This window comes from Astatotilapia calliptera, chromosome 14, assembly GCF_900246225.1.
Source record: "Astatotilapia calliptera chromosome 14, fAstCal1.2, whole genome shotgun sequence".
NCBI classification, from domain to species: domain Eukaryota; kingdom Metazoa; phylum Chordata; class Actinopteri; order Cichliformes; family Cichlidae; genus Astatotilapia; species Astatotilapia calliptera.
Window position 1 is genome coordinate 13,134,475 of NC_039315.1, and position 24,436 is coordinate 13,158,910.

Consider the following 24,436-nt stretch of genomic DNA (forward strand, 5'->3'; position numbering starts at 1 on the left):
CAGAAACCCATAAAGGAAACACTCTCCCCTCTGTTTTAAGTGCCTTCCATCAGAGCAGCTGAGGGTGTATACATGTGGTCTAAAAATCAGCCTCACGTAGGATCACTACTCAGCTTTCCTGTTTGATGGCCTTGTGTTTAACTCATCAAGCCCTCTCCCTCATCCCAAGCAGCAATTTACTGAATGGCCATTTGTTGACTGGCTTCAGAAGCAAGTTGATGTCCACAGACTTCTAATGAGCGTGTTTACAACCTGGAATAAAAAACCCATTATAGTCTCAATGTTAAATTCTCTTCTTCACAAAACCTTTAGAAGTGTGCATCTTTTTATAAACCTACTAAAATAGACTTTAGGAATTAATGATAACTACTAGGGACATGAGGGTTCACAGGACAGATGTTAATCTGCAGTGTTTAACCCTTAATCCTACAAGAAACCATATTCAGCAGACTCAGATTGGCCTCCCAGTTGAGATCAGGATATCCCACAAATAGTGATGTAGCATCCCAATCCTACTACAGCACGGGTGGGCAATTCATTTTCCCCAAAGCCACACCAATGAGTTCACAGAGATTCAAATTTATACTGAGCAGAACTGAGTTTAGTTTATCCATGTGGTCCTCCACACCATTCCTAGTGCATGCAGCCCCCTGGAAAAATAATCTCCCAACCCTGCAAGGTGTGATCAACATAAAAATTTAATGTCAAAAGCTACAAATTCTTTTAATATCTTCCAATTAGACTTAAGGGTTGAAAGACAGTCAAACTGGAGAGTAAATTTGTTTCTATTAGTATGTTACTATGATTTAAGTATAGACTGTATATGAAAGATTGATTGATTTTTTTGGAGCCAGATGTGAGCATATTGGATGAAAGGCCAGTGATACAACCATAAAGCGCTAACATGTGTTTTTGCTAATTAGAGCCAATTAAAATACCTGATTTTCACTCACTAAAGCCGAAAAACTTCTTGGAACACACTGCGCCCACACAAGATTCAGCACGTAATTTAGTGACAGCCTGTTGTGTGAAAACGTGCTATAATCCAGTGCTATCAGGTAAACCGCTTCAACTATTAACTAGCAAAACATAAACAAGAGTTTGTGGAAGCTGCTCTTTATTTGAAAAAGAAAAGAAAAGACTTCAGTCATTGTCTGCTACACGTTCTAATTACATAAAGAAAACATCTGCGGAGACAAACGCAGAGAATATCCTGAATCAAACTTAGGTAGAGTCAAATTTGATTGAATTGCTTTCATATTTCATACATCTTTCAACGTTTGCGTTCAAAGAACAGTCAGGTTTTATATACACAGAGCACCGATCAACAGTGCGTCTCCTCTGCCACCCTGCCCTCGGGATCTTTTATACAATTAATTTACAACTAATCTGCGACTCTTTTCCCCTCCACTGGACACGCCATCCGCCCTCCCACCCCCCCCCCCTCTCACTGAGGAACTGCAGTGTGGAAAGATGTGTGCAACATGAAGACAACTCGTTCACATTCAGAGTAAAGGCAGCCTTGATTACAGTCAGTGAGTCAATGGCATGCCAAGCTTAAAGCAAATGGAGCCCACCACCCAGTGCGACGCCTCAGATTCGTGGATGAAGTGTTATTTTTTTGTTTTTTTGTTTGGTTTTTTCCAACTAGTCAGAAAAACTGATCCATTGCAAAGTAAAACCCTAGGCACAGAATCAACTATATACTGTTAACTGACTTGTACTCTAACCCCTGCTCTTTAATTACAACGGGGACTGTGAAGTCCTTCACCTAGTAGAAAATTTTCTTAACACAAAAAGAATATTTAGTGCTCTATCATTCCGCTTAATAGGTGTCATTTATATAATAGCTATTTTTTTTAACTCTATCTCTTAATGATAGTCTGAGATCCTTGTTTAATGCTGAAGCACTCCCACGTGTTCTGTAGTTTTTACATTATTATTATTTTTTCCCCCCAATCTTAAACCAATAATCATAAATAAATACAAACAACACACAAGGAATGTCTACTGTAAACACGGTAAAAAAGACAAAAACTAAACAGGTGTAAACGTCATTAGCATCACTACTTAGTGACAGTTAAATAACCGTAGGGAATAGATGACTGATGACTGGATCAAGAAAGGGAAGGACTGCTCTACTTTCCCTTCCACTCCCTCCCCTCTGAACATCAACCCTTTATATCCAACCACAGCATGTCCAAATACATCAACATTTAAGTTTCTCAGCACCCAAAACTATCTTTACAGATTACACTGTAAAACGGATAAGGAGTCCTCTTAAGGGGTGGGTGGGTTAGACAGCAGCATCACTCGACGTCTCGGACAAGTTATAGAATAATGGGTGTGAGCTATCGCCAAACGTCATCTGGACATTGTTAGCATGGTTTCTGACAGTCGCTGCACCATTGTGTGAATGTTTCTCTGAAGACTGCAACGAGGACAAAGTTTTGCTGCTTGGGTGCTTTCATCTTCCAAGAGTCACTTCCTTCAAATTACATGAACTGCATCTGCAAGAAAAGGTCATGCACAATGTTAGAAACTCACTAAAATGCCTGCAGACATAATCCAGTCCAGCAACTGTTAACAGTCAAAACCTTACACTGATATATCCTGGCAGTGATAACAAGTAAGAGAGGAGCATTCTCTCTTAGGTCCAGTCGCATAGGCCCTTAAGACCAGTTGATGACTGGCTGCTTGGGAAAACCCAAGTGGTTGCTGAAGTTTGCTAGGTGAAATCTGTTGAAAAGAGGGTGCTGCTCCAAAAAACCCCTCCTTGCATCGATCACTGACAGATTGCCATGGTCATCTGTAGTTTGGATGGTAGATCCTGAGCTGTCAACTGCTCACCCAGTGGAAGTCAAACTGGGAAATGTGACAAACTGGAAACAGACCATTCACAACTTTTGCCTTACTGTTGAATCCAAGAGCAGCATCTTTCATCCAAACTGCAAGTAACCAAAGCAATCGAAAGGAGATTGGCAACCAGTTTCATCTTGCAACTAACAACAACCACTTGCCAAATGGTCGGGGGATGAATATTTCTTTATCCAGGTTGTTACTGATTAGTCTCTAGGCCTATGTGACTGGGACCTTAAATTAACCCAAAATCTTCATATCTAGGAGTCTTAACACTGTTAACCATGAACCAGCCTGTTCATGAGCACATTCGCCAACGACAGCACCATGAATACAAAGAGCATTCAAATTTATGCCGAAGTGTTTCTTAAGGGCAGGACTTGTTGTTTTTAGACTTCCAGAGTACAAAAACAAACAAAAAAAGGTACAGAAATTGTTAGCAGCGTTGAACTTCTCCTAATTTAAGCTACAGTAGTTAACAGAATTAGGTCCACCATTAATTAGTGTGGTTACACTACAATAATAGAAACTTGATGGAAATTAGTCTGACAACTGTGAAATTCAGATTAGTGGCTAAATCCCACATAGTTGTTAATTTCTATTACGCTATCTGCTAACGCCATCATTTCAAACACAATGTTTGTTTCTCACATAAAATAAAACACTCTATTTGGATCATGATGATTAATTTAATTTCTCTAATACATGGATATAACATTAGCTTCATTAGCAGCTACTGCTTACGTAGGTTTCTGATAGCAAAATGAGACATTTATCATTAGTATATATATATATATATGTTAGGTCAGAGCTTAGCAAACATGCTGTTAGTTCACCAATGTCTACACAGTTCAGAGAAAACAGGTTTGAGCAACATGTGGTGATAGTGGATGAACTAGGGGTTAGAATGAGTATGGCTAAATCTGTCAATAAGGCAAGCAATCTGAGCAACACCGCGTTAACATTAGTAAAAAGCAATACATCTAATCAGATGGATTTATACTGAATACAAATTAAACAAATGGATAACTGGACATGCAAAGCATGCAGGTGCATCCACAAGCAAAGAGCATGATGTACCTAAAGAGATGCTCTACAAGAAATCCTTGAGAGAGAGGTGTGCAAACGGGTCCTGTCCAGGGGCTCGGAGAGGACTCTGGCTGGAAGGACTAGAGGCTGCAGAGGGCTATTTCAGGGAGAAATACAGGAGGTAGGAGGACCAGAGGAGAAGTCAGAGTCAGTACAGAGACTGAAGGAGGGATGAGATTAGTCTGGAGAAGCTGTGATGTATGAGAGAAGGGTTAATTAAAAAAAAAAGAAAAAAGGCTTTTTTTTTGGAACAGGGAGTCAAAACAAGGGAGATGATTCACAGTTTTTGTCCCATTCAGCTCTACAGAGTGAAGGGTTCATTTGTTAAAACTGTCATCATCCTCAGCAATATCACACTGACAACAAAACTTACAGTGACTAATCATGGTGCACATCACAGCACAATGGATACACCAGTTTACTCAACCTGATAACTGTGCAAACTTTACTGTGCATCAACCCGGAGCAAACTAACGTGCACCCACCTGAGCACTAGACACAGAGCTAAAGGGGTTGGGTGGCCTCATGACCGGCTGGGAGTACATCATGGTAGGCGGATTCATCATCCCCATAGAGCCCATTTGTGGAGGCTGCAGCAAGTTAAACATCAATTTCAGAGGGGTCAGTAGTGAGCACAAACAACACAATCACATCATCCTGAATCTCTCAGATCTATCTGCTGATGAAAACTGAATATTAATATTTATAGACTGAATTAAATAAAAACTACTGAGAACTCACCTCTCACTTTACTTATCAGCCTTGAGAATACTTACATCAGCAAACAATGAGTCACTTGACCCACTTTAAGTGCATTTAATTAATTCTCCAAGTGATAAAGAGCACGGGAAATATTTATCTAACAAGCTGATTTGACAACTTCCTGAATGGATATCCAGCTTATTTTTCTTTCACACTTCAAACGAAATGAGTTTTACAGAAGCTTTACACGTACTTACCATGCCATATCCCATCATGCCTGTGGGTGTGGTGGCAGGGAAGGCCATGATCGACGGAGGCTGAGGAGACACAAACAGGTCAGGTAAGACAAGGCAAGGCAACAACATTAAATGTGACAGCCACGGTGACAGGGGTACAAAGGTCGCGACTCAACAGCTGGTCTAGCTTCTTTTTAATTACCTCCTCCTTGTCAGTGCACGCTGATTCTTTACTTTTCATATTGCAAAATATGGAGCGCAACAAATGGAAACCTTTGAGGCTTTGACAAAATTAAACGATGGTTACTTTATGAGCAGATAAAAACCTCTACTCCCACGACAATGACGTGCAGCAACTCTTTGTTTTCCAGCACTAATGTCTGCCATCTAAAGCCCTCCAGGGCTTGTTAAGCTCCACTGATTGTGCGAAACGTTCATTAAAAGAATCCTGAACAACATAGCTTTACACTGCTGTAATTTTGATTCACCTCAACAATGGGTTTGAAATAAAGCAATCAACATTTGATTGAAGTGCAGACTTTCAGCTTTAATTCAAGGAGCTTAACACAAGTATTGTATTAATGTGGCTGTGGTAAAGACCTGACGATGCATCTCAAGGGAGGAAACTCAGCATTTTGCTTGATTTAGCATCAAAGTATTTCAAATAATGCCCATATCTTTATGTTAATTTGTCCAATTACTCTGAACCTATTAAAAATGGACTTAATTCGTTAAAACCGTGATTAAAAGCTGAGGACTTGCCCTTCAATCACAGCCTCATCACTTTACTTCAAACCCATTAAGCTGTTGTGCAGAACCAAATTACCAAAACTGTGCCTTTGTCCAAATATATATATATATATATATATGTGTGTGTATCTGACTACAGACAGTTATAGACTGTTTAAAGCACCAGTACCTGTTCCAAGGTTCTGTTTATAGCTATGGATGTAATTAGTAACAGATTTTGAGTTTATGTAAGAGAACCCAGATGTTCTGGTTTCATGTCAGCTCTCTATTTGACAGCAGAATAAGAGCAAAAAATCTGCAGTGAAAAGTTTGTTTGTGTCACCATGGAGACAGGGTTCCAGGTCGTAGTTGGCGCCGCCTTGGGCTGCCAGTTGGTGCCGCCGGTCATCCTCTTCTCCCCTGGCTGGCTCCAGTGGATGTCACTGCGGATTAACACAGCCAATGTTAGCGCCAGCCCTTAAGTGGCCCGAGAGCACAGAGCCGCTGAAGCGCACGTGCGCATACACACACACGCACACACACAGAGCGACGAAGCATCACTTACTTCTTCATCGTGCCATTTCCAATGCCGAGGTCTGAAAAAGGAAATACAACGAGCAGCTGTTAGCCTGCAAATGTTTCCCCCCCCGTTTAATGAACACGTGCTTTAATTAGAGCAGCTAAAAGCAAAGCATCACACTCACTGCCCACAAGGTTGGCCAGGGAGGAGTCAAGGTCATCTGACACCAACTTCTCTGGCTGCTGATTGGACGGCTGGTTAGAGCCGGCAAGAGTCGGTTTCAGGATACCCCCAGTAATATCTGACAAGACAGAACAGAGGACTGGCTCAGAAAAGAAAAGATATTCGTCACAATGTAATAATGACAAAGACCGTCCGTAACAAACACTTAGAACTGGGGCTTATTTTCTTATTATAAATTCTATTTTTCATGAATTTTAATCCTTCTGTGCCAGCTGACACAGTATTACCTTTTTCGTTAATCTAGTAAATATAAAATTACTACAAATGCGACTAACGTACCTCCAGTGTTATTAAAAAAAAAAAAAAAAAAGACACTTTTATTCATTTGGATTTTTGTTTTCAGCCCTTTAGCTCAGTTTTTGGCTTCTACCTATTCCTGAAAAAAAAGATATGGCCACAGCTGACAACATCTGAAATCATTAAAGTTCCTGCAACACTTGTGTTATACCAGAACTAACAAGTATCCAGCAGCCGTGATCAGGGTCCCTTTATCCTCTTTTCCATGCACACCTTGGCGTCAGCTGCCAGCGGTATGGCACCAGCTAGTAGCTAATTAATATGATGTTTCTCTGCAGTTTGGTGTTGCCAGATAGCTTCAAGTGACATTTAGAGATTTTAAAAAAAGAAAGAAAAGAAAACAGTTGCTTGTTTGGGCCAAAAACAGCGCTATGAGGGCAGAAAAGGGCGAACCAAAACAGTTTACAATGCCGATTACGAGTTCTGCAGTTTTCTCCCCCAAGCAAAACATATTATGTTAGCAGCATCTGCTTTAAAGAAATTAAAGTAACCACTAACAACGTGTGAAATAGTGGGTTTTTTCTTCTTGAGCGATTCAAAAAGAAAAAAACACCAATAAGTGCTAGAGGTGTGTGCCTGTTTCGGACTGAATATATAAATGAAAAGGATATAATGGTCTGTATGTTATGTGGTTTATTCCTTCTTATAAAACAAAGGTGCCATTTTTGTTTAGAGTGCATTGATAATCACTCTCTAATCCTTTCAGGGTTTTCTGGAAACTGTTTTCATTCTCTGTTCAAACAGATGATTTGAAGAGATTGAATTTGTTATTTCATCATTGAAATTCTGCACATTCAGTAAGTTATCAGTGTTTAAAACACTTCTTAAAATCAATTATACCCACCAAAATACTACGAGTGAAAATTTTTCTTAGCCTAACTCTGATTTGAGGTCTATCATCTGTCAGTTTCTTCACTATATGCAGTTTTTTGGCGGCTTGCAGACACACAGACAGTGTGGGGTAAAAATAACCCAGAAGAAAAACAACAGTATGTTCCTGCATTGGCGACTTGCAAGATGGGGCTGAGAGCTGCAGGTGTTTCAGCTGCATCTGACGTCAGGACCAGACACAGCTATCTAAAGCAAATAACATGACTTAGTGCAGTTCTAAATAGCAAGATTTCGCTGTTTTTCTTCAAGCAACTACAGCTAAAATAAATGGTAGAAAAAACAAAACATTAATGTGGTCCACTATCTTTCAGATATTTCCTCCCCCTTTTCGTGAGGAAAAAAAAAAAAAAAAAAACTTTCTTCAGCTAAGTGAAGGACTGTTTTTGATCCATCATCTGCAAACTATAATTAAGCACTGTCTGCCTTACTAAGAGACAAAAAGCTATGGCACTGGTATTGCCAGTTCACTTGAATGTGAAATCCTTACCATCAGAATTGAGGCTACTGCTGCCTGTGGCTTTGGCTCCAAAAACTGACTCAAAGTCCACTTGCAGTCCCCCCGCTGATGGCTGTGGAGGGGCCTGTGGTGTTGAGTATCCTTCAGAGAGATGAAAGAGAAGAGTGCTGTAGTTACACAGTTACAAGATGAGAAATACTCTAAAAACTGACCACGGCCTGGACCCAAGGTTTCTGCACCAGCACTTCTAACTACAGAAATTCTAGACATTTGAACACAGAGCAGAATAACACAGCTTCCTCTACAGGATGGAAAAAAAAAAAGCATTGATCTACTGATGAATGAGGCAGAGAGATGCCTTCAGTACTCTACCTCTGAATAGACCTGCTACAGAAGAGGGCTCAGTGGGGAAGGGAGCCTGATGTGGGAGGTGCTGGGCAATGGACACTGGACCACAGAAGGAGTCTGACACGCCACAGGAAGCAAGAAGAACACAAAGAAAAGAAAGACAGGAAGAAAGAAAGTATTTCAAGGCCAGGCCGAGAGACATGGAGGAAGTGACAGCAATATTACATAAAGAAAGACGAGAGCTAACATGTACAAAAGTTATTAAACTCTTAAGCAAAATTTGAGGTGGATATGTACCGCAGCAACCCAAAGGCAAGCATTAAAGGAATAGTTTGACATTTTGGAGATTAATACTAATTGATCAGACTAGCATATGTTACACTTAGCTTAACATGAAAACTGAAAATAGGTGGACACCTAAAGAAAATGGCTGGTGGTAGATCGGATCAGCTGGAGGAACATTATATTTTGATTGGCAGTTGTTCCTGTCAAGCAAGTAATGCAGCTGTGAGCATTCACAAAAGGTCACATGGCAGCTAGCTTGGTCAGACTTTGCTAAATAGCTTGCTTAATGTCAAACTGTTTTGCTGCTGATGAGAAGCATGAACCAGTGAATTATTATTATTTATTTTTTTTACACTGATTGAAAAGACCAATAGTTTCTGCATGTTTTGAAAACCCACATAAAAGAAATGGCTTTTAAATATTTAAGGAAAAAGTCTCAAAGCTCAAAATAACATTACACAAGGCTTTTGACTAAATCCTAGTCCTTTAACCAGGCAGAGAGTATCAACAAAACTGTGATACTGTAAAGAAGTACCAGAGTTTTGGTTGGCTCACGCTGCAGTCTGAGGGGATTTACAGTAGTATTATTTCTGAGTGACACACTGACTAAAAGAGTTCAAACTGTCTACATTTTGACATAAACTCAAGTGACTTTGAACGTGACATGGTTGTTAGTGCCGACAGGCTAGTCTGAGCATTTCACAAACTGCTGATCTGTTGCAATTTTCCCACACTATCTCTAGGGTTTACAGAGCACATCAGGTGCCACTCCTGCCAGCTAAGAACACAAATCTACAGTTTGCACAGCTTCACAAAAACTGAACAAGACTGGAAAAATGTTGCCTGGCCATACCTGACCATACCAATATTCAGTTGGTATGGTCAGAATTGAGCATAAACATGAAAGGATGGATCCATTCTGCCTTGTATCAACAGTTCAGGCTGGTAGTAGTGATGCAATTGTGTAGAGGATTTTTCCTGGCACACTTCAGGCCCCTTAACACCAACTGAGCATCATTTCATCACCTGCTGCTGACTACATCCACCCCTTTACAATCACAGTGTACCTGACTTCTGATTGCCGCTTCCACTAGCATAATGGGTTATAGCTCAAATGATCTCAAACTTGTTTCTTGAATAGTTAAGTTGGTTAATGAGTTAAGTGTATTCAAATGACCTCCATAGTCACCAGACCAACCCAACACAATATACTTAAGATGTGGTGGAACAAGAGAGCTGCATCATGGATGTGCTTCAATAAATTTGCAGCAACAGTGTGATGCTACCAGGTCAAAATGGCCCCAAATCACTAAGGAACAGCTCCAGAGCAACGCTGTCACAGTCACTGATCCAACCCAGCAACCTAACCTAACCTAACCCTAATTTAACAAATATTACCATTTGTTAAAATATTTTCCCAAAATGTCAGACCTTTCCTTTAACACAAGTTTCTGCCTATATTTCTACCATGGATGACAAAATAATGGCTCTTTGGGGGAGGGAGGGGGATTTGCATAGGATCCTATGTTTGCCAGGAAACATAGGCTGTGATGGGGAGCCATCATAGTACCTGAGATGGAGTGCTCTATCCGCACTGTGCGTTTGTAATTGGTTGAAACGGATGAGTTTGTGTCAATAAAGGGATTGTAACGATCTGGAGAATCAAAAATAGTGTTGGTAAAAGAAGAACATATTTCCACTTAAAGCTCTAAGGCATCTTTGCACTACAATGCAACACCAAACTTCATTAAAAGAGCCCAAACTACCTCCATAGCAGGACATGGAGGACCCTGTTTGGTACATGAGAGGCACAAAGAGGCTAAGAAGCTAACGTAATTTGAGCTTGAGCTTAGAACAGGAAGACAGGAAGAGAGAACTGAGATGTGTATAAGCAGACAGGTAATCAACATTCAAACTAAACCAGCAGAGGGAAAACATGCAGGCTAATCATGCTTATAAGAAGCTACACAGAAATGAACAAGCACGACAAGACTTCTGAGAAACAAAATGATTTGTTACCACCAAACACTTCATGACCAGATGTCCTAGAGGAAAAGCTAACACCGTCTGAAGACACGACAGGTAAGTGAGTGGCATCGACAACGAGTTTTGAGAGGAAAGGGTTAAGGTTTGGCATGGAATCATCTCCAGCTTCAGTAGACGTGAAAGGATCTATGCGGGCAGAAGAAAGAGAGAGAGAGACAGAAAAGCAAAAGACAGAAGAAAGTGAAGAGCAGAGGAAGATGTGGGATTCAGAGTCAGACAACAACAAGAGGAAAGCATGCAGAACAAATAAAGTCCAGAAGCAGATGTTGGTTGGAACGTGATGGGAGAGGCGACAGTTCACCTGCCCATGCTGTCGCTGCTGGAAGCCCTGTGGTGCCTGATTGCATGGAGGGCTGGAAAGTAGGCTGCAGGTCAAAAAGGTCGCTCTCCATCTTCACTGCACTGTGGACAGAAGAAAAAAGCCTGGTAAACAAATCCATAATACAGCCCCGGAAACTGCTTGATTATAGTGTTTATCCTGGTCTCTTCTGACAGATAACCATTTGGAGTTAATGGCCGAAAAGGCTGCTCTAGTGGGGAAGGGTTAATCTTTTTTGTTTCTAAATCAAATATTATGCTTTCATAGCTCTTGTCATATTTAAATGTACACATTGAGCAAAATCACTTTAATAAAACTTTTACTTTGTCATGTGGCTCCCTGATCCAGAAATACATCATCTTATACCACCAACCACCATTAGTATATTATTTTAATATAGAAGCACGTGTTTTCCAACCAGAAGTCTCTCCCTTAAGCTTTTCAGTGTAAATACACTCACTTGCTACTTTATTGGGTACACCTGCTCAGTTGCTCATTAACGCAAGTATATAATCAGTCAATTTCATGGCAGCAATTCAATTCATTGAGGCACGTAGACAAGGTCAAAACAACCTGCTGAAGTTCAAATCGAGCATTACAATATTTCAATGAGCGGCAGTTCCTGGGGCAAAAATGCCTCGTTGATGTTAGAGGTCAGAGGAAGAAGGCAGCAGTAACCTGAATAACCACTCACTACAACTACAGTATGCAGAAGAGCATCTCTGTGCACAGATGGGCTACAGGTAGTAGAAGACCACACCAAGTGCAATTGACGCTGTTCTTAAGCTAAGAACAGGAAACTGAGGCTAAAATTTGCATGTTTCAGAAGACTGAAAAACATTTGTTGTTCAGGAAGTCTTGATTTCTGTTGTAACATTCAGATGGTGAGGTCAGAATTAAGTGTAAACATGAAAGCATGCATTCATCCTGCCTTGGTTAAGTCAGGTGGTGGAGATGTAATGGTGTGGGGACATTTTCTTGGCACACTTTGTGCCTATTTGCACTAACGGAGTGTCACTTAGATGCCACCGCCTACCTGAATATTATTGTTGACCATGTCTGTCCCTTTATGACAACAGTGTACTCATTTTCTAATGGCTGCTTCTAGCGCCAATGTGATAATAAACTGACTACACCTCTGGGTTACAGACTGCAGCTGTAGAAGAGGAAGCATTATGAAGGGTGAAACGTACCCGTTATCCTTTCCCTGGGCACACGGTGAGATCATGTAATTTTTTGAATGATCACCAGTCTCAAACCCAAAATCAAGAAAACCAACAAAATACTTTTCAGCTGATTAATAAACTGCTTCAGCTATCTCACATGTACATCCTCTCATGTCATTACTAGCATGAGCATCTCATCGTGACTGTTTGATACCTTCTTCTGCAACGACAATGCTGGCAAAGGTTCCCTACATGTCCTAATTACTCACAATTTTATATGTTATAAATTAGTTACTGAAGCGCTTTCTTTTCAAGTACAAAATATAGATCTAAGCAGTACCCATTGGAGCAGCTGGGTGTAGAGAAGAGATCAATGGCTGGTGCTGTGCTGATAGTGCCCCCAGTGGTGGAGATTGGTGATGTATCAGTCGTGGCAAATGAAGGCCTCTTGGAGAGCTCTTTAAGCCTTTGTTCCTGATGAGTAATGAAGTCCAGTCAAAAAAAAAAAAAAAAAAAAAAGCCAACGCTGGGGAGATTTAATGCATGCCACGTGAAATAATGTTTCATTTTTCGTTTCAAAAATGCATTAACCTTGAGAGCTTTGAGTCGAGCCTGTTCCTCCTCGAGAGCCGCCTGCTTCTCTCGCTCATCGACTTTAGTGAAAGACATCCCTGTGCTGGCCAGTGATGACACAGCATTGGACAGAGTGCTGGCCCTGCAGGGAAACAAATTCACACCAGATGCAGTGCAGCACAGATAAGTCAGTATGACTGATCTAATATAAATGTTGAGGTAGTTGCTGTGATCCAAGGCAAATATAAGAGGATTTATATACCTGCTGGCTGCAGTGGAATCTTTGACCTTTTTGCCCTCTAAAGAGGCCAAGTGTTGCTCTAGAGCTTCGAGAAGGCTACTAGGAGCCTGTCGTGACAGAGAACATAGAGTCAGTGACTTCCTGAGACAGAAAATGTAGTCTACATAGACATGAAGACCATAAAAGACAGTGGTGAGCAACCAAGATGGAGTACAAAACACCACACCATGAAAACTCAGGTGTAGACAGCCAATTTATGTCTTTGATCTGCACGTTTTTGGTAGCTTTGGGCTATTAGTTACCCACCACTGATCGATAACTACATTCCAGCCAAAGAGCTACTTTGGATGAGAGTAACATCTGTGTGGGATGACGTACAGCACCACAACACTTTCAGCAACCCGGCCGTTGTTGAAGTGGCGGTGTCTAAGCACAACGGGGCAGCCATTTTACAGGAGATGAGCTATGCTTGCTTACACCTCAATAACATGACCAAAAGTGAACAGAATTTTACCACGGCGAGTGTTTTTTCCTTCAACTGTTTTTCACCACGATGTAGGAGACAGAGTCAGAGCAGAGGCATGCAAAAAGACAACACTGAGGCAAGTCACGGACATAGAAGAAGAAGAGTGGAATGATAGTACTTACACAAACTGTGAACTAAAGTGGAAAGATAAGGGGAAAATACAGAATATAAAGGTGGTGACAGTGAGAGGAAAGGCTTCTTAGCTGCAGTTTTTCGGGGGTAAATTATTTATGTAAAACTGGTCCCCCAGACGAGCACAACAGTGTGCACAGTTTACTGTAAATTATGAAACATCTGCCACTATGCAGGCTTCAACTATAGTGTGAGGACTCCACACCTTTATTTACTGTCAGAAGAATTAGAAGAAGGTACTGGGGGCAAGAAGAAAAGAAGGAGATTCAGAAGAGGAAGAAAGAGGATAGGGAACTGGAAAAGAGGACCGCCTCCTCTGGCAGACATGCGCCCAAGAAGGAAATCATGCAAAGTGCCTAATTGTAAATAAAATGTGAGCCGAGTATACTATATTCTAGTCTATCAAGGACAATGCTGAATCAAAAAAAGAAAAAAAAAGCAGTTAGAGCTGGCAGTAACAGAAAGAAAAGAAAAGTCTTCCTAATAAGAGTGGAAACCTCAGGTTTTCTGACGCTTACCTGTGAAAGGTCTGGAATGTCTCCTCGATCGATTCCCACCTGCTGTTAGAAAGAAAGAGCGAGTTGTGTTTGCTTCCCTGCACTCACGACAGCAGGAGCATTTGTGGAGATAAATGTCGTCTAATTTACCTCTGCTACTTTCAGGAATTCTGATATCCGGGTCATTCGAGTGAGGAACTTCTTGTAGATGTCCAGACCTTCTTTGCACTGAGTCTTCTTCATGTCAAAGTATTTCTCTGTTTGGTTATATATAAAAAAAAGAAAAAAAACATTGTATTTACTTGTAATGGCCAACAACAGCACAGGATTTACAAAGACAAGGTGAGTCCGCAAAGGTCTTACCAAGCAGGTTGATAATGCCTTCATTATAAGCAGCAAAGAGCCGGATGGAGTCTTTGAAGAGCAGCATGAAGGCTGCATTGATGACTCCATTAGTCAGCTCGTTGGCATTGACCTGAGGGAAAGCAATCAGCCGAGACATTTATCTTTAAAGCTTCTGCACAGCGATTTGTTGCCACACAAAAAACAAAAAGTCTGCTTCTGAATTAGGGAAATACAGCAGTCTCGGTGCACTCTGCACACTCCAGATGAGCAGCTTCTTACTACACGAGCTGCAGAACCACGGGGGGGGGGGGGGGGGGGGGGGGGGGGGCTTCACCTTAAACTCACATTGAAATCGAGAAGGGCGTCCATCTGGTTCTGAATAATGGGGATAGTCTTCAGCAGCTTCTCTGTATTCATGGTCCTCATTACGCCGTCCACTCTGTGTGGACACACGCAGAGTCGGAGCAGGCGAGGGCAACGAGGAGAGGAGAGATGGGGAAGCAAACAGTGCAGATATTAAAACAGACTGACTTATGGGTTTACACTGATGATAGTGCTGCAAATAGTTACTGATAAATCTGTCAGCAGGCTCTAAAATGTCAAAAACAAAACAGAACAGGAAAATGTTGCTGTAATTTGTCACAGCTGAAGGGGAGATCAATCTGAAGCCTAGAGATTTTCAGTTAACCTCCTAAGACCCAAACTCTTCCATGGCATGCATTTTTAATTTCTCTTTGATATTTGGGCATATTGGGGCATATGAATGTAAAAACAAAGAATTACCAATTTTTTTTTTTACCTTATTTTTGTTTTTAAGAAAAATAAGCGCCACATATGAGGATATTCGTTTAAAATTTTGATAGAACAGTAGCAGTAAAATGTCCTCGTAAGAGGATATCAGGCCCTTGTAGTGCAAAATTGAGTATTTTGGTCTATCCATCCATCCATTCGCTTCCGCTTATCCTTTTCAGGGGCGCTGGAGCCTATCCCAGCTGTCATAGGGCGAGAGGCGGGGTACACCTTGGACAGGTCGCCAGTCTGTCGCAGGGCTAACACACAGGGACAGACAACCATTCGCACTCACATTCACGCGCACATTCACACCTAGTGGTAATTTGGATTATCCGATTAACCTATCCCCACAAGCTGCATGTCTTTGGACGGTGGGAGGAAGCCGGAGTACCCGGAGGAAACCCACGCGAACACGGGGAGAACATGCAAACTCCTCACAGAAAGACTTGATGTTGGAATTGAACTCAGGACCTTCTTGCTGTGCGGCAACAGTGCTAACCACCTTGCCACCGTGCTTTTGGTCTAAATAACCCAAAATGTGATGTCCACATATGTGGACGCCAGGTCCTAGGAGGTTAAACATACACAGCTTCAAAAAGTTGTTTTAAAAAATTAAAAATTGAAATCTTTATACTGGAGAAGCCAGAACAAGCAGTACCATTTAGCACAAAGCTCTATTGTCCAGCAAACTGAGTGTCATGTTCCTCCATTACAACAACAAAAAGTATATACTAAACTTTATTTGGAAAACAAATTACAGACGAATTACAACAGGTCTGTTAACTCTGCTGTGGAAGTATAAAAATGCTCAACAATTAATCTTTTGTGAATCAACTGATTAATTTATCATTTGCTATTTGACTCTATGTAATTTTTAAAAAATGGGTTATTACTATTAATTTGATACAAGTTCTGCTGAGACGGCTTAACAGTCAAAAATGCAAAAAAAGAGCCAATTTAGACAGTTTAGACAACGTATTTAAAGACCTCTCTGAGCCGTGAGTAACTGATCACTATATTTCACTATTTGATGAATTAAAACAACCCAGCTTTAGTCACAATGAGCATTATTATTTGCTTCAGATGTAAACATTCTTTCTTTAAACATATTTAAAGGGAAAGCAAGTTTACAGCTTTTATTGTAGAATAGGAAATCGGTTTCAGTGCTCACCCGCGTTTAACTTTTGTGAAGTCAAAGGCAACCTGTCTGTATGAAACTGCTTTCTCATTCAGGTATCGACTATACCTCCTGATGAATGTAGACATGTCATAGCCTGGAACGCAAGACAGGAGGTGACAAATAAGCATTTATCACAATTTACGTATTTTGTTGAAACTTCCACGATAAGAACAAAAAACGTTACCTTGTAATCCACTTTTGTCCAAGAAGTTACTGAGGTTGAAAAGTGTATTCCTTGAAGCCAAATACTGGACAAAACGCTGCAGGAGGCGTGACAACAGTTAAGGCAACATCACTAATTGGTGAAACAGACACTCAAATATTCTGCCATTAAAGTGGAACCAGTTCATTGGCTTGGATCGTAATGGGAATGGGATCAAGTGTCTCACCTCATTACCGTAGACCATGAGGTGGTGTGTAGTGATGAGGGATTTAAACACAACCACCCAGCTGGTGTTGGTGGTCCTCTCAAACAGCGAGTCAGCCAGTTGGGGAATGTTCACGTTCATCTCGTTGGTGCAATGAATCAAATCTTAAAACAAAAGAGATTTCATACAGTTAAATTACAGTTTTTAATAACTGGAGGCTATCCAGTGTTGTCTACTGCAGTCTGAATGAGGCATTTTACTGCTTTTTATGGCTTATCTGAAGCTCCACTGTTCTGACCTGTGGCCTGAGATCCCAACAGCTCCCATTTGTCCGCTGATTTAGATGCATATTATGCCAACAAACATTGAATAATGTTCATCAGGAATCCATTCCCAGTGTATCATTTTTTTTTGTCAGACAGGCCTTATGTTGAACCAGCAAACAGACCAACACCTGCCGCTGTCTACTGTGACAAATTAGAAACTAACAACAGATGCGCAAACTTAAAACTGGTCTCCGGTGTTCATCTAATTTCCATGTTTTCCAAAGCAGGTCACTGTGCTCACAGTAGTTCAACTTGTTCACCTGTTAACCCCAACGCTGGCAAATAATCCCAAAAATTGCGACACAGGCTAATTCACATTACTACGTTTTGTGCTGGCGATCAGTCGAGACAAAACTGAAAATGGTGAAGGAAGACTGTTCAAAATTATCTAAAAATGCTGTAAAGACCAACTATGTTACTGATGTTTTCTAATCTAACACAACACCATCAGCTTAACAGAAAACACCATTGATAATACTATAAAATACAATCAGCTAGGACACTGTAAATGATAAACTGTTAAGAAACTGTCCAACATATGTGGATAACAGAATTATCATTTGCCAAACAAATGTGACCAACAGCTCTAAAATCTGAGTATTTCCCATCTCGTTTAGTCATTTTACAGTTTAATTTCATATTGTTGGACATAAAATAGGTGAATATTTGATCACAAATCTCCAAGTCCAATACGTGTACCTAAAAAATTATACTGCGTTGTTGATCTCTGTATTATTAATGGCAGCTCTGGTGCTGTTTCCTCTAACATCTGCCAAGCTTTTTTCTGCTTCACATAAAGTCTATGCAGTTAATTAAACAATCACACCAGTAACTTACAGATCAGGTAGTAACAAAAGGTTCTTGTAGTCCTGAAGTCCTGCTATTATTCTATCCAAAATCCTCTGGAGCAGTGAGGTAAATTGGCCAAATAAGGGTATTTAAGAAAAGCGGTTTTCCACATAAAATCTGCATGATAATGACTAAATCATCATACTGTTGTTTGAGTACAATCAGGGATCACTGCAGCAGAAACCTGAAACTAATCTAGCTTATTACTGGCAGCAAACCACCCTTCTATCAGACCAGTATAAAGTGCAGGGCATAAGATGTTAACCATACATGTTCTGTCCCACTTCCTCTGATCATATGCTCTCCCCGCACCCATATGCTGGTTGAATGATACTACTCGAAGCAGCCGAGTACATCAGTGCTAATGACCCTGCCATTCACAGAAGCGATCAGACTGAAGAGGTAATTGGGCCTCCATTTCTGTCCTATATTTGACTTTTCAAAAGGCGGGGGACTCTAAGTAGGACAGGATAACCTTCCACAGAAGCAGCAGCAGAGAAGTTAGCATGGGTGGCTGAACTGCCCAGAGAAGAAAACGACGACAGAGAGGAGACGAGGCAGGAGGAGGAGGAAGAAGATGGGGGAGGAGGATGCACTGACAGCACTGTCATGTTATAATCAGCCTGCTAAATGTCCACAGTGGCTGACATGAACGATTTCTAAGTGAATCAATTCACAAGACACAAATGTATTCATGTAACTGTCATGACAATGAGTGATGCCACTGAACTGTGCATTAAAAATAAATCCGCATTTAGTCCTCATTATGCAGTTTAAATCCATGTAACGACAATCAATGCAGGATCAGCTAGAACGTGTTAAAAACAGGGCTTTATTTATAAGAATATTTATAATAGAGAATAATTATTTGCTGCTAGTTTATTTTATCTTGGAAAAAAAATTGAGAGAGAGAGACTATGCGAGCACAATGATATAAAAGAGTATTTTTATAACACTGATTTGTGCCTGTGACCCAGAAATCAGTCTTAGTGTGTCATCTTAAACATGCCTTTAGTCCTAAAATGCATCAGAGTGAGGACAGAGCAACTAAGAGAAAGGAGGCTTTCCACAGGAGCTATAAGACAGGATATAAATGATGAATTAGTTACTTATTGTGATAACTTAAAAAAACAACAATGACAAAAATGTAAATGTGTGTAAATTCTTCCACCATGTTTTGACTGATCATTGTGAACTTTTTAATACTGATCTGACATGTTTCATAAAATAAAGTTACATTTTGGCCCATTGACTCAGCGTCACTCGTTCCTCACCTCCACTACTCAAACTAAGCAGTCACTCAGGTACTAATAGCAATAACTAACAGAATTTATTGATTAACTGAATAACAAAATTAATTATCAACTACTCTGCAGATCCTCTGCACACTCTGCTATTGAATTCCCCATCTTTACTTAAATGTGACTTTAAAGTAAAGGTTGAGGTTTAAACTATGAGACACCTTTTTTCTTTTCTTTTTTTTTTAAATTTCTGGCATTTTGTGGATCAAACTGTTAATGAGTCCATGAGTCTATGTTAATGATGTCTACTTAAAGCTGATTATGATTACCAGTCAGACAGTGTCACATAAGAGGTGGCTATCAGACTTTGGACTTTTATTTATGAAGCACCTGTATAGTTTTAATAGATTCAAAGTTCAGCTACACTACAAGCTACATTCATACACTTGATTTTTACTACTGTGCACTTTGAGCTCTTCTTCCATTCCACATACGCACATACTGCCGAGTGCATCAGAGTATTGAAAACTGACAAAACTGAACATTTGGTTGTCCTGTTTACTTTTTCCTTTGATAAAAGAAGTGCCGATTTCATTAACAATGATGCGGACTGTAGAAAAACTTCTATTACATCTGCATTAAACTGAATGATATTTGACATTTGAGAACTTCGACTTTCTTCTTACACTTGAAAACCTCCATTAAAAAAAGGTGTCTGCTATATCCAGATTTAAGGACAACCTAAAAAAATAAAACATTTACAGACTACAGCTTCTCAAATGTGTTTTCAGTCTCTACAATAGGCCGCATAAATGATCAGATTCCTATAATGTTCCCTCTGCATGCATCTGGAGCCTGAAACACTCGACTACACACACACACACACACACACACACCTTTACTGTCATTAGTCATGTGTTTTAAAACTTTGTGAAATATGTGAATCTGAAAGAATTCTGAGGATTATACAGATTAAAATTTACAGATATTAAGCTAACTGTAGCTTCTTTTACTCGTAACGCACTTTTTAAAAAGCACCACATGTATCGTTCTGGTGTGTCTCCAGTCATTCACAGTACTTTCAACTCTCTAGTGAAAGTAATCCTCCTAAACTTACTCAAAATGCAGAAAATTTGTGTCAAAATGGAGATTAAAAATTGAGAAAACATAAGTAAGCCTGCCAACCCAGACAGCAGACCTTTCTTAAGTGTCAACATACAATAAGAGGGCCTTGTGGCATTATGTACGCACACACATACAGGTTGTCCTGTGTGTGCTGAGACGCATCTCAGTCACGCTGGATTTATGGCTTCTGTTGGGATCAGTCCAACAGTGTATGACTCTGCCAACTTTCACTCATGTCACCTCAGGGGAGTCGTCTGAGCAGAACAACAGGTGTGGAACCTGCAGCTTTACCATCAACCCAAAATACTCACCACAGTTTTAGCTTCTTGAGTCCAAAAACCACTGTGCTGGGTTAGCAGCCTTGAACATGGTAGATAAATATACAATCCCCCCTCCCTCCACACACACACACTGAACTCTTATGAAGACACAGGGCCTTCATAAAACCATGTTCATTGCTTTAATTTCTGTGGATCAAAATGCAGAAAAATATTACCGCTGCATCTTTAAGTACACACAAGCAGTGACCCCTCTGATGTACTCATAAGTCAGAGGAGGGTTTAAAGCCCCTGTGCCTGCGTCAGGGTGCATATGTATTCTTGTCATAGATGTGTCATGTACTGTCCGTGTCCTTTAAGGTACTCCAGGCACAAACTGTGATTTTTCTTTTTTGCTCCTTCAGTGTCACCTCAGTGTATCAGCAGGTATCAAATTACTCACTCACTCCACTAAAGATGAGAGCATTCCTGGAAATGTTGTGCAAGGGCCCACAGCTTCCTGATATATTTTGTAAGGATTTTCTGTATGAAGCAGCAGTCACATAAGCGAATTACGGCTATAATTTCAAGCTATGAGTAAATATAGGAAGTAGTGGGAGCTAAAAGAAAAAAAAGCTAGGTTTACAGCAACTTATATGTAAAACGAAAAGGCTAAATTAACTGTAAGCATAAATAAAGGCTGTCAATCTTAAGATTCCGTAATTACGTTCAAAACTATTTCAAGAAGGCCTGTGGTCAGTGTTTAAACAATATAACTAATCTCCCTGTCATGAGCAAGCGCTAGCATCTTAGCCTACGTAGCCTGTGCTAAAGGCTTTGAGGCCTAATAGCTCAGCTATCGATATAGCTTAGCTTAGTTTCCACTGGGAAGAAAATTCAGTGGTGGTTTTACCCCAAAACCCGTGTGGTGTTTAAAGATACTCACAATCCAGATGTTTCTTTTTCGGGCCCATTATTTCGTGCGTGGTGGCCTTGCATACTGTTTTCGACACGGCGGATCCCGTTACACTGTGCTGGGCTGCAGTTATCCTGTCCGTAATGCTCTGCCCCGACATCTTCGCTTCCAGTCAGTGCAACAAAAGGCTGTCAAAATATGAGGCTCGTCTGGGTTTGCCTTCAGATATGAGCTCGTACGAAAACAATAACAACAGCAAAAAATTAATAAACCCTCCACCTCCTCCTACACCGCTACCTCACCGGACCCCCCCCGCTTCACCCAGCTTGGTGGAAATGAAAATCAGAACTAAGGCTATGGCAGGCGCAGACCGAGGGAGGGCGGAATAATAAAGACAAGCGAAAAATGACAACAACAATAAAAAAAAATGTTCGGTAGTTTATGTATTGTTGTGCCGCTCGGCTCCGTCCAGAATCAGTCAGTTTTTAAGGATGCCGTGATTGCAAGGTCCACTCGCTGACTCACTCGACCCGGATCTCAGCCTCGCTCTCATCCCGATGTGGCACACCAGATCCCTGCGTCTCTCCGCTCGCCTGCCCGCCTGCCTGCCTGCCTCCGCCGCTCCTCCTTCTCCTCCGCCTCCTCCCGCCGATGTCGCCGCCGCCACCGTCGGTCGGCTTTACAAGCTAGGACTGAAAAAGAGACCACTGAGGAGGGGAAATGGCGGGCCTGCTTTCCTCTTTTCTGTTATGAAGTGGGGAAAAATACTTACACACGACACACTGTGCTGCAGATCCTGAGTCAGATTTGCCTCCTCAGACACGCCACTAGGTCCGCTGCCGTGCAGGTGTGTACAAACTGATCGCAGACCAGCTGAAATAAAGCAGATAGGTTCAGTCAGTGAGGCCTGGATGTCGAGATGAAGCCTGTATTTTGATTGAGGACAGGAGTGTGCAGTGAGAGTTGGACTTTTGTGTTTTCAATATGTACACACTTCAAAGGAATTACTAATACTGAGTTTGAAAAAATACATGTGATTTTAATTTATTTAAAAAAATTTAATGGCCAGTAGGATAAGCAGACCTCCCATTTACATACTTTTCCTGATTTAAACTTAAATGTAGTTTCCTGTTTCGTTTTGGTGTGAAAAGAAGAAGTGGATAGAATTTTATTTTCTCAGAAACTGTTATTATTCCCTGTAAATAATAACGATCAAGTTCCAGTGTGTAAAAATGTGTGATTGCATTAGCAAAAGTGTGGCTTTGGTTTGCTAGAGCAAGCATTTTCCCCAGGAATGGCTGTGAGGCACAATGAGCCCAAGGCTTCATGGTAGGTTGAACGGGTGGTTTATCTTACTCCAGAACACAGAGACTGAACAGTTTTAAACTTGTTATGATAACTTCCTCCAGTCCTTGAGAAATTCCCATTATCACTGCTGAGTGACAATCGCCTCATTTATCTGTCTGGTCAACGTGGACTTGTCGCTAAGGCTAGCCATCCTGTCTCCTTAACAGGGGTTTGTTATTTACACACATCCTCAACCTTTACAGTGAAACATACTGAACTAAATAACATCAGTAAATCATAACAGTAAGTAAGGTTGCAACATTATTAAGAAATGAAGAAAAATTCTACACAAATATCCAATCCAACTTTATTTATAGAGCACTTTAAAACAACATGGTTGACCAAAGTGCTTTCCATTAAAAAACAGTGATAAAAATTAAAAACCATACAAGATATTTAGTAGTTCACATGTAGTATTATTCAGTTCATTTTTATTTTATTTTCTGTGCCAATTCATAACAACAACCGCCCCAGGTGCTTTCATATTGAAAGGAAGAGTCCTCCAGAAGAACCAGGCTCAAGGAGGGACCACGCCATCTGCTGTGACTGGTTGATGGAGAGAAAGGAGAGTGGGAGGAGATGAGGACAGAACACAAACTGTGGGGGAGAGTAGATGAAAGTGAATGGCATGCAGATGTGCTATAACCAACAGGAATGAAAAGAGAGTTGTGGAGAAGTGCTCAGTGCATGATGGGAGGTCCCTCAGCAGCCTGAGCTTAAAGGAGCATAACTAGGGGATTGTTCTAGGCCACCTTATCCAGCCCTAACTATAAACTTTATCAGAAAGGAAAGTCTTAAGCTTAATCTTAAAAATAGAGAGGGTGTCTGTCTCCTGAACCCAAACTAAGAGCTGGTTCCATTTGGACAGGGGCCTGATAGCTGAAGGCTACCATGCTATTTTTGGAAACTTCAGTAAGCCTGCACACTGAGAGTGAAGTGTTTTCTTATGGGATAATACAGTCCTACAAGGTCTTTAAGATATGACACGGCCTGATCATTCAGGACTTTTGTATGTATCTCTCTTTCTACACCCTGTTAGTTCTCTCACTGTAGCATTTTGTAGTTATTGAGTAGTCACAAATGTGTGAACTAGTTTTTCAACATCCCTCTGAGACAGAGCTCTAATTTTGGTAGCAATATACAGATGAAAAAAGGCATTTGTGGATGTTTATTTGGTTTATGTTGAAGGACAAAAAAGGTCCCTAAAAGTAGCACTGTAGGCCCAGGTAATGTCATCAGTACAACACCTTCACTTTTATCACAAACCCTGACTCACTCTCCCTGCTTTCCTGTCTACTCTTCACTGTGCCATCTAATAAAGGCAAAAAGGCACTAGTAATAATATTTGTAGTAATAGTAGATGGATAATATAGATGATACAAAATTAACTAATAGTTTTGCCTTCATAAATAAAACTGACATAAATGACTGAGTACCATTTGCATAGCAGTGGAAATGTATACAGGGTTTAATAATAATATAATATGTATAATGTAAAAATTACTGGGTCTAGAATATAACCCTGTAGAACTGC

At 40.7% G+C, this 24,436-nt stretch overlaps 1 protein-coding gene across 10 annotated transcripts; it reads right to left on the reverse strand.

Annotated features, from left to right (window-relative positions):
• Positions 1–1,100: 1,100 nt before the first annotated feature.
• Positions 1,101–22,500, reverse strand: picalmb (phosphatidylinositol binding clathrin assembly protein b). Of its 10 annotated transcripts, XM_026191862.1 has the most exons (25): positions 22,328–22,497; positions 21,586–22,247; positions 16,863–17,005; positions 16,658–16,733; positions 16,465–16,567; positions 14,847–14,940; positions 14,520–14,631; positions 14,307–14,413; positions 14,178–14,219; positions 13,650–13,661; positions 13,023–13,108; positions 12,779–12,902; positions 12,528–12,661; positions 11,004–11,104; positions 10,676–10,828; positions 10,227–10,310; positions 8,396–8,488; positions 8,054–8,164; positions 6,320–6,436; positions 6,181–6,211; positions 5,959–6,058; positions 4,908–4,967; positions 4,434–4,538; positions 3,940–4,045; positions 1,101–2,510 (listed from the first exon to the last, which is right to left on the reverse strand). In XM_026191862.1, the coding sequence occupies exons 2-24, from the start codon at positions 21,713–21,715 to the stop codon at positions 3,953–3,955; spliced, it is 2,211 nt and encodes a 736-aa protein (XP_026047647.1). In that variant the 5' UTR covers positions 21,716–22,247; positions 22,328–22,497; the 3' UTR covers positions 1,101–2,510; positions 3,940–3,952. The 10 variants fall into 10 exon arrangements, with proteins under 10 accessions (XP_026047647.1, XP_026047645.1, XP_026047649.1 ...); XM_026191860.1 differs by having other exon boundaries at positions 21,586–22,497; XM_026191864.1 differs by lacking the exon at positions 3,940–4,045 and having other exon boundaries at positions 21,586–22,500.
• Positions 22,501–24,436: the final 1,936 nt, after the last annotated feature.

What these genes read in the sequence shown, in the direction of transcription:
- picalmb (XM_026191862.1), bottom strand. Translation starts at nt 21,715, where the DNA reads ATGTCGGGGCAGAGCATTACGGACAGGATAACTGCAGCCCAGCACAGT. An exon ending in AATTCCTGAAAGTAGCAGAG is followed by an intron (nt 14,220 to 14,306) that starts GTAAATTAGACG and finishes TCTTTCTAACAG; the next exon opens with CAGGTGGGAATCGATCGAGG. An exon ending in CCTGGAACCCTGTCTCCATG is followed by an intron (nt 4,968 to 5,958) that starts GTGACACAAACA and finishes GTGTCTCCTCAG; the next exon opens with CCTCCGTCGATCATGGCCTT.